Raw genomic sequence first — 9,550 nt, 5'->3', positions numbered from 1 at the left:
AGAACTTCAAAACAGATAATAGAAAAACCTGGGAGCAGTTGGATGTGTGGGTAAGGTGGATGATGAATCTCCATGCTGCAGTCCTGGAAAAACTGCATAGAAATTGCTGACGGCTTCGTAAAACATAAACAGAAACAGGTACAGAAATGGGGTTTCTGCCTGGAGAGGCAGGAATCAGATGAAGTTAATAGCTTAGGGAGTGGTAATGTGTTCCTGCAGTTAAACTGGGAGCTTGTGACTGATCTGGTGCTTTTCCACGTGATCAGTATGATTCAGGCATGGAAAAGCTGGATCTGATTCAAGAACAGTGGTGTTTGTGACTGAAAGGAAACAACAAGCTGCTCTCTTGGTCATTGCGCTCTGCAGCACAGATGGAGGAGCAGGGCTCTGAGCAGTCCCATGCTTGGCACGTTCCTCAGAAAACATCTGAAAACCTACTGCCTTTGCAACTGCATTAGTAGCATCCACGTGGACTGGCTACAGCTTTTGAATTTTGCAACATGCTTGCAAAATAACCAGCATTAGCAAAAAAAAATGAGGTGTGGGGTGGTGATTGCTCCCATCCCTGGTCAGGAGGGCTTCGGGGTCTGCATTCAGCCGTGCAGAGCAGTGAGGGCTCAGAAAGTAAAACAAAGCAGTAGATTTGTATGTGCTATCAAAGTTTATTTGACATACCATTTCAGCTGTACTCATTTCTGCTGTGTTCTTAGAGCACTTCATTTTCTTGTTTCTTATTCTCCTTTGGTACAATATAAAAATATATTCCTTAGCTCTGGAAAGACTCTCTGTCTGCCCAAAGCACAGCAGTGAATCTCCCCATGTGCCATCAGAGGGTGTAAATCTCAGCTCCATTCCCTGAGAGCTGCATCGGCAGCTGGCTGTGTGCACACTGTCCAGTTACAGCCGCTCTGCTGTGTAACGCCTCAACTGTGGGCTCTGAAAGCACGGGTTTAGCCCCACTCCTGCCCCTCCGTGTCCTCTTTGGAGAAGACCAGGACCTGCAGCAGGCATCTCCCAGGCTTAGCAGAGCTCTACTGCCATTCATGCTCATTGCTGTCTGCCGTGCCGAGCTGGTGGGACCAGCACAGCACACGCCAAGCGTAGGCTGCCCCGGCCAGCGAGGGGCAGAAGCAAGCTAAAGAGCTGCTGCAGCTGCCAGTTCTTGTGCAAATGGCTTGGCCTCGTTTCTTGAGTGCGTGTCATTGATAGAACAATATTCTGCCTTCAGCTGCCAGTCTCTGGATGAGGCTGAATTCGACATCAGCATCGTGGACCCTTGTCCTGCGGAAGGCTCCAGACCAGCGGTTTTCTTCCCAGTAGTGATGCCAGTTCCCTTTGCTGTCGGCCCCAAAGCCAAACACGGAGACCTGTGGCATGCCAGCAGAGCCATCGCTGCACAGGCTGACAGCCAACCCCAGGTAAGTACCCACCGTGCAGTCCTGTATCTGGGGAGCAGGGCAGGAGAAGCCCTCTGGGCACAGAGCATGAGGGCCCAGGTGGGGATGAGGTGACAAAGCCAGGCTGACCACACCTGGGTTCCCCCAGCAAGAGCGTGGCCAGCAGCTGAGGGCCATGACTGCCCACCCACATTAGGTGCTGCATTCAGTGCAAGACAGTGCACCAGGAAGAGGGGAGCTGGAGCCAGAGGCAGGAAAATGCCAGTGGGTGGTAGACACTGCAGCAAAGGAAATCCCGCGTGGCCACAAGAAACACCACCTCCCCACGTGTGGAGCAGTGGTGGCAAGCTCCAGGTGGTGCCCACGGGGCTGAACAGTGCGTGGTGCTGCCGGCTGTACTCACCTGCTGGCAGGCATGCAAGGCGAAGAGCAGCGCTGTGAAGCCGGTGGAGGGATACCTGCCGTGGTGCTCTGTCCAGTTCTCATGGATGTACTTGAGGAAGGCTGGGCTCAGGATCAGCACCTGGTTGGGGTTAGAGGCGTGATAAGCTGCAATCAGGACAGCCAGCTCCTACCACCACTATGGACCACTGTCCCCCAGCTCTGCCCATACCCCACTTGCCTTCCCACAGAATGAACCCAGTCTGACCAAGAGGAGCCTGGCAGCAGCTCCCACATTGCCTTGCAAATGCTTTCAGGGCCACCCCACATCTGACAGCCACTCCAGCCCCTCACCCCCATTGCCCCACAGCCCCAGCACTGAGTTCTCAGGCAGGGAGTGCTTGCTGGATGCCTGCCCAGTCCTTACCTTGCTTCTGTCAGCTTTGATGAACTGCTTCACTCTTGTGTAGGTGCTGCAAAAGCCAGAGGACAGCTGTGAGTGCTCCTTCAGGGGCAGATGGTTTGCTGCGACAACCAGCACCTGGTGCCACAGCACCCGCAGTTCCCTGGGCTGACCCTGTGGTGTCCCATGGCCTGGCCCCGGGAAGAGGCACAGCCGGGACAGCTTCCATCCCACTCATGAGGGTATGGGGCCGCGGGATGCCCAAGCCCTGTGAGGGCAGGTGGGCTCCAGACTCCCCAAATTGCAGTGCAGTGGGATGCCAGAGCCCTCTGAGCCCTTTGTCCCCTAGGCCATGCCCCTGGCCCTCCAACACAAGAACCGCTGTTCCCAGAGGTGACGCACTGTGTGAGCTCTCCTGTGGAGAAGGCGCTGGTCACCCACTTCAGATCCAGTGGCTTAAAGGGAACGAGGACAAGGTGGATGCCAGGCCAGAGGTTCATCGCACTCTCTGGGTACATGAAGTGATGGGTCGTCCTCGCACCGACATCCACCTCAAAGCCCGCTGTCTTAGCTCTGTTCATCCTAGGGGACAGCGGAAAGGCACGTCCCAGAATGAAGGCACACACCATGAGAGCCCTGGCCACCAAGCAGGAACACCAGGTGACCCTAGCCCAGCAGGGAAAAGAGAACAGGAGCCCTTGGTGTCACCCACCTCAGCACCCAATGGTGGGCATCAATCTGCGGGCCGTGGCGGGACCCTTTCAGCCGCCCCGAGTTGCCCACCACGGCACACGTCCTGCAGCGCGACGGGTCCCACACACTGCCATTCGGGGCCGGGAGGACAGCAAAGAGCTTCTGGATGATGGCCTGGAGCGGGGCGATGCCGGGGGAGCCCTGCAGGGTCTGGGGGAGCACAGGCAGGGATGGGCAGCATCAGCCCCAGCGGCGCCAAGCCCCTCTCCTGCCCGGACGCGGTGGGGAAGGCCGGGGGACAAGGGACACGTAAAACCTGCTGCCAGCAGACGTAAGGAGCCCGGCAGAGATCCAAGCTCCACTCACCAGCCACCAGCGAACCACGTCCGGAGAGAGCTCGTGGGCCGGGCCGGTCAGCAGAGGCCCCACGGCCGCATCGTAGCGCGCGCTGAACCAGGCGGAGGCGTTGAAGCTGGCGGTGCAGCTGACGGTGGGGAGGGAAGGAGGGAGGCCTAGGCCGGACACGGAGGCCCGGAACAACAGCCACAGACCGAGCGGCAGGCACAGGGCCAGCACCAGCAGCGTGCGCTTCCGGCAGCGCATCCCTCATAGCACCTGCAGCAGGAGGGCGGTGGCACCGCGGGCAGAGCAGAACCCGCGCCCGGCCCGCTGCCACCCTTCCGCCGCGCACCGCCCCGCCGCAGAGCTGAGCCGGCCCGGCACAGGCTTCCCTTCCGAACAGCTCCGCGGCCCTCCCGCTCTGCTCCCGGCACCGCCGCAGTAGCGCGGGGCAGGGCAGGGCCGGCAGCACCTGCCGCTCTGCCCGCTGCGAGCGCAGCGATTGCGACGCGGCCCATGGGCGAGCGGCAGAGCATCTTTTCTCCGGCCCCCGCTTCAGCCCGCGGTTCCCGTGCCTCCCACGCCCCCTCCCCGCCGCTCCCGACCGCGCAGGCACTGCGCAGCCTCCGCTCCGTGGCTCCCAGGGGCACCGCGTCGCTGCCGGGAGGTGGAACCGCAGCGTGTGTGCGTGTGCGTCTGTGTGTGTGTGTGCGTCTGTGTGTGTGTGTGTGTCTGTCTGTCTGTGGTCAGAACGCCGAGCTTAGCGTGGCCTTCCTGTCTGCCAGCTGAAAGCACTCACACCCAGCCAAAGTCAGAGCAAAAAGGGCTCTGTTGTCGCCACGAGGGGCTCAGCACGTCAGAGCCTGGTGCCCCGGGCAGGGCGACGGCAGGATGCTGGGACAGCCCCTGCCCAGGACTGGGGTTTCCCCCCTGCACTGGGAAAGCAGGAGGACCGAGCCCTCCCACCCTCACGGGGTTCCCCATGCTCCTCACAGCCCCCACAGACGTGGGGACGTGGGTCACTCTCAGTTTGTCTCCCCGTTACCCCCATTCTGCAGTGCGGCAGACATACCTGCACGTGTCCAGCACCAGAATCACTGCTCCAGCTGTCAGCGGTGCGAGGTGTGGGATGTGGGTGAGGTGAAAGAGGTTGGGCCGGTCCTGGGTGGCCACAGCAATTGCAGTGTGTTAGCTCTTCTGGGAAGAACCGAAATGTCACCAATGTGAGCTCTGGGGGAAGGAAGTGTGACGGAAACGCTGACAGCACGACAGAAGCAAAGTCACTCCAGTGCAGAAAAGACCAAGGCTGCTTTCCTTTGGGCTGACTGCCGAACGCTGCGGCCCCAAGGCCTCAGCACTGAGCCCACCCAGGTGGATCGTGCCCCTCCCAGCCGCCAAGGTGGAGGCACAGAGCCCCCCAATGCACTTCTAGGGCTTGCTCAGGCCCAGCGCTGCACTGCAGCCACAGCACCAGGTGCACCGGTGGCCATAGATCTGCCCCTGTCCTCACTCAGCCCTAAGTGACATCTCCAAGCGTTCCCCAGCCCCAAAGATGGGAAAGGGGCTGGAGGAATGCTGAGACCCCCAGCTGTCCCCACGGCCACTCAGTGGCTCTGAGCAGCGCCGGGTGGAGGTGACACTCTCACACGCTGCAGAACTCAATGACTGCTGCAGGAAGGGGAAGTTGGGGCAGAGAACAGAGCCTTGCAGCATCATTTCGTAACATAAAGAACAAGTTAACACATGGAATTTCATCCCACTTATCTACACGGCGACAAAATAACATTAATTGAAGTATTGTGTTAGAATTCAAGGTTCCCATTTCCAGCCACTTTTCTCCCATCATCCTTTTTATCTACAATAATGTTTCAGTTTTTTAATAGTCAAGGGATCCCCACCAAATGTCTCCCAATGTTTTAGGGATCCCAGAGGTGAACGAGGGAGAATCTCAGAGGAGGGAATGGTCCCCATACTGGTCCCTATACTTCCAACAAAAAAAGTCTTTCCCCAAGGCAGACGCTCTGCTCTTAGGCACCCATGTGTATGACCAGACACCAAATGCTGGCCAGTCATCAACCAAAACCACCAAAACCAACAACCAAAGCCTCTTATTCCCCCTGACACCATCAAGTCAATGCCTCGATTGAAGCGTTGTCCTCAGTGTCACCGCCCAAGCAGAGATGAGAACCCAATGGACTCCCCAGCCAAAAGGCCGGTGGAGTGCAGAGTCTGACCAGTCCCCGACTCCTCACCTGCTGCAGCAAGTGGATCCTGACGAGGCGAGGCCATCCCATAGGGTTTCCAGAGAACTGTTGTCCAAAAGGCAGACCCCTCAGGGCCGTGCAGTGAGCCGATCTCACTCACACAGGTATGGATTTATTGCAAGGTTGCAGAAGTGCTGGGTGGTCTCCCACAAAACTAGCACACTCCAAGATTTCATGACGCTTTTTAATGCATATTTTTATCACTTGACCACAACCCTCATACAGCATCCAGCCTACAGCTGGTCATTTAGAGACAGGGCTAATCTCCCCTCCTGCAGGCTAGCTACCTTAACTACCTTTTTCTCAAGGTGCTCCGATCTTCAAAGACAAGTTTAGTCCTTGCAGAGTGATTAAGAGTTCCTTAACAGCTTCAAGGATGGTCACCCTAACCAAGGGAAAAGCACATATTTGTTGTATCTAAGGATACACACTGAAGACTTGTACAAAGGTTAGCTCCTATCTGACTGATAACACCGAGGGTGGGAGGAGCTGCGGGGCACAACCTTGCCCTCTTGACCCTGTAAGTCGTGCTGGGGTGGTTCAACCTCCACTCTATAGAGCCTAGTGCATCCAGTGCTTGGTTTCCTTATGACACCGGGACAGGATTTTGGCTCAGGAAGGAGAGAGGAAGACTGAGACATGTGCCGGACCCCAGAGAAAGGCTGTGTAAGCTGAACCATGAGTGATTTCACCTGAAGATGTTGGGTGCTGAAGGAAGAACGCCAAAGGGGAAAGGAAATGGAGATGGAAACACAAAGCAGAACAGCCCTGCACAACACAAAGCACTGAAGCACTGGGGTTTACTGGCAGTGGGCTCAGAGTGCCTCTCTATCACTCCTAGAGCCAGGTGCTGCTGGAGCCATGCCCTGAGCTGCCACAGAGCACCAGCAGTGAAACACAGTCCAGGCAGCAGGGATGGCACGAGCACTCCGTTCTGCTGGCTTCACCAGACATTTGTCTTTCCAGGCTCACACTCTGCTCTGTCCTCAGCAGAAGCCTCCATCCCAGGGCTCTGCACGGCTCCACTCACAGCCCCACAGCCCTGCAAGGCAGCACCGCATCTCCACAACACTCAGGACAGGCAGCACACTCAGGGCAGGGCACTGAAGTTTGCCCCATTCTCTTCTTTTGTATGTTGAGCATCTGCTGGCAGCCAGCACGCATCACCCACGAACCCCAGCCCCAGGGCCTGCAGTATGTGGGACTCTGGGCCCTCAGCACCACTGGCCAGGGGAGGAGAGGTGATGCTGGGAGTGAGGATGCAGATGGGAGCTTGGGGGTTTCACATTCCAAGCAGCTGATGAGATCTTCCCCCAAGATCAAAGCAGCTCCTATTCATTGAGCACGTGAACGAAGGAAGCAGGGAAGGCACCTTGCCTGTGGGGCTGCCCTTCAATCCAGCCTTTCTGCAGGGAGAAAGAGAAGAAAAGGAGTGTTGAGCATGGCACAGGGAATGAGGAAGTGTACTTTTACAGCTACTGTTGGTTGATCCGATAGTCCTGCCTCTGGGCCAGGGCATGCATCCCAGAACCCAAGCTCCATGAGCCACTTCCCATACAGGGACAGCCCTCAGAGGGGATGTTCCTGCAGATCTCTAGCTGCCCAAAGGGTCATGCAATGCAGCACTGCACCAGACTAGTAAATAGAGCTGGTCTGGTGAAGACAAAATTTCAAGATGCTCTCCAGGCCACCTGAGTAAAATGTGAAGGACCAGGCTTGTTCACTGGAGGATCTCTCTAGGAGCACTGCTCTTGTCCTAGGGAGGATGGAGCAGTTGCTTGAGCATCACATCTGGGAGCAAGTCAGAGCAATAGCTGGCAGATTGAGCACAGTGCTCTGCAAAATGCCAGTGGGAGAAAAAGAGGAATGAGCAGAGAAACAGTATGCAAGAAGAGGGACTGAGTGCCCACACATGGCACTGGGGCAGCTGTGCCCTGCATGGGCAATATCTGCACACCAGAAAGACAAGGAAGAGACAGAAAACATACAAACTGTGAAAAGTAATGTTACAGAAGAGGTTTCTACAAAGTTCTTGGAGCAGAAGCTCAAGAGGAGGTTTGACTGCTGCATATCACCCAGATCAACATCTGGGAGAAAGAGCTCTTCTCCAATATAAAAACACATTTGATGGCTGGATGGAGAATCTGAACTTATTTGGGTTAAAATTTAGGTGTCATTTTTAGATGGGGATTATTTGGCAACAAACAAAGGCATCTTTAAACTTGCTATTCCTGCAAACATGATTCACCTGCTGTCAGAGCAGCAGGGCTCAGGGCCACATCCTACCCCACAACCCAGGGCTCGCTTGTGCCACCCACAGCCTGCAGCACACTGGTCCCCACTGGGGCAGATTCAGAGGTTGTGAACCCCTTTAGAACTCCTAATTCATTTACAGCATGTAAAAATGCTTATTTCTAAAACTAATTACAAAGAAGGTATGATTTATAAGAGAAACAGTGGAAACAAATTTCAAGGATTTCCTGGGGGAACTCAATTAGCAGGCGATAAAGATCTGTATTTGCTGTCTGCAATTGTCTGAAGGAAACCATGGCATGCTGGCTTTTTTCTCTGCTGAGGCTGCAGATGCTATCAGAGCTGCCCAAAGAAGTTCCAGTTTTGGAGATATCGACTGGCCAACTGGGCAAGACCTGGTGTACTGCTGCTGTGTGCAATAGGGGATAGAAATCTGTTAAGTTTCTCCTCACACTGTGTGGTTCATACCAGGACTGAGGATCTAAGGAAGACATCCTTAGAAATGGCCAACACGAGCCATAGGTGAGTGTCAGGTTGGGGTGGGCAAGGAAGCTGCCATGGGGTGAGGGGAATGGCCAGGACACAAGCAGTGCGAGAGGAAAGCAGCAGAGCTGGTGGGAGGTGAGAGGTCCATGCAGGACTTGAGGATATTGGAGTAGCTTAACCAGGTGTAAGCAAGAGATTGTGCCAAAGGGAAAATGAAAGGTGGAGGGATGGAAGCAGAACAGATGACTGCAGCTGCAGCAGCCATGAGAGAGGGGCAAGAGGTGGATGGAGAGAGGAGCTGTGTGCATCCAGGTGCCATGGTTTATGCACAGGTTCACTCACCCACCAGTTGTCGTCCTCCTTTTCAGATACCACAATGATCTCGCCTGCATGGAAAGTCAGCTCATCTTCCCGGTCAGCACTGCAGTCATAGAGAGCACGGACCCTGCGGAACAGCAGTGTGTTCTGCAAGCAGGAGAGAGCACTGTCAGGCCTCCTCTATCCCTTGTGTCACCAGCTTTGTCAGACACAGATATAACGGCTTTAGTGCCTTGCTGCCACTAACAAAAGGGCTGGGGAGAAGGGAAGTCCTTGCAGTGCAGAGGGATGGGCCAGAGAGGACATTTCACCCTTGCTCACGTCCAGAAGTGTACCCTGCCTGACCTGCCAACCATCTGAATTCATAAGTGAGGTTTCTCTCAAAAGATACTGGAGCACCACAGGGCTTTTGGCTAGCAGTAAGTAACAGCGATCATCCTTGTGCATGGTGTGCACTGGGAGAGACCTGCCATTTCCATGCAGAGCATTCCCAGCATCTGGTGGGGAGATGTCAGTGCGAGGGAGGAGCAGCAGTGGGGCTGGGAAGAGGGGCTGCTGGGTCCAACTCAGTTCAGAACTGAAGGTGGTAAATGCAGATAGGCCCAGGAACTGAGCCCATGGCCACCTACCGAACTGCCCCTCCGAGGAAGAGGAGGTGGGACATTGAAGGCACTTCCAGAACTTGGATCTGACTCCTGGGGCGATTGGTGTGGGCCAGGCTGTCCTGCTTTTCTGGAGACAGATGCATAGAGGCAGTCCATGGCCATCAGGGCACCTACAACAAAAGTAGGACGATCACGACTTCCCTCCTTTAATTACAGGTAGATAACAGCAAGCACCACTCTTGGGCAACACTGTGCAGCAAGTGCAGAGCTCCCAGGTGCCTCCCAACCTACTTTGGCTGCACAAAGCCATAGCCAGTCTTATTCAGCAGGTGTGGAGCTGCAGACCTCCAGAAGGTCCTTCTTCCACCAGCATAGCACATCCCCATAGCACAGCCTGGATCCTGGCCCAGT

The 9,550-nt window shown here is 55.6% G+C and overlaps 2 protein-coding genes across 5 annotated transcripts in view; both read right to left on the bottom strand.

The window, feature by feature from the left end:
• Window positions 1-642: 642 nt before the first annotated feature.
• LOC100540561 (CMP-N-acetylneuraminate-beta-galactosamide-alpha-2,3-sialyltransferase 2-like) lies at window positions 643-5,881 on the bottom strand. 2 transcript variants are annotated; one of them, XM_085241643.1, is made up of 8 exons: window positions 5,466-5,881; window positions 4,286-4,443; window positions 3,241-3,489; window positions 2,894-3,084; window positions 2,584-2,763; window positions 2,206-2,251; window positions 1,801-1,920; window positions 643-1,338 (listed from the first exon to the last, which is right to left on the bottom strand). In XM_085241643.1, the coding sequence occupies exons 3-8, from the start codon at window positions 3,475-3,477 to the stop codon at window positions 1,261-1,263; spliced, it is 852 nt and encodes a 283-aa protein (XP_085097769.1). In that variant the 5' UTR covers window positions 3,478-3,489; window positions 4,286-4,443; window positions 5,466-5,881; the 3' UTR covers window positions 643-1,260. The 2 variants fall into 2 exon arrangements, with proteins under 2 accessions (XP_085097769.1, XP_031412375.1); XM_031556515.2 differs by having other exon boundaries at window positions 643-1,367; window positions 5,466-5,861.
• LOC100540406 (arf-GAP with SH3 domain, ANK repeat and PH domain-containing protein 2-like) overlaps window positions 5,648-9,550 on the bottom strand; it is a 23,318-nt gene continuing 19,415 nt past the window's right edge. For 2 of the 3 annotated variants that reach the window (XM_085241642.1, XM_031556514.2), the window contains 3 exons: window positions 9,164-9,309; window positions 8,559-8,681; window positions 5,648-6,883 (listed from right to left, as the gene is read on the bottom strand). In XM_085241642.1, the coding sequence (XP_085097768.1) occupies window positions 6,809-6,883; window positions 8,559-8,681; window positions 9,164-9,309 (344 nt within the window). In that variant the 3' untranslated portion in view covers window positions 5,648-6,808. The remainder of the gene's footprint in view (window positions 6,884-8,558; window positions 8,682-9,163; window positions 9,310-9,550) is intronic. The other variant, XR_014887752.1, reaches the window with a different exon arrangement.

The sequence above is a fragment of the Meleagris gallopavo genome, chromosome 22 (assembly GCF_905368555.1).
Source record: "Meleagris gallopavo chromosome 22, MGAL_WU_HG_1.1, whole genome shotgun sequence".
In the NCBI taxonomy this organism is placed as follows: Eukaryota; Metazoa; Chordata; class Aves; order Galliformes; family Phasianidae; genus Meleagris; species Meleagris gallopavo.
This window is presented reverse-complemented; position numbering and strand designations above follow the sequence as displayed.

Excerpts from the sequence above, each read along its gene's own strand:
- LOC100540561 (XM_031556515.2), bottom strand. The coding sequence starts at position 3,477 with ATGCGCTGCCGGAAGCGCACGCTGCTGGTGCTGGCCCTGTGCCTGCCG. Across the intron at positions 2,764-2,893 it reads GCCCACCATTGGGTGCTGAG|GATGAACAGAGCTAAGACAG; the intron begins GTGGGTGACACC and ends GCTGTCCCCTAG. Across the intron at positions 1,368-1,800 it reads CCTTGCATGCCTGCCAGCAG|GTCTCCGTGTTTGGCTTTGG; the intron begins GTGAGTACAGCC and ends GGCATGCCACAG.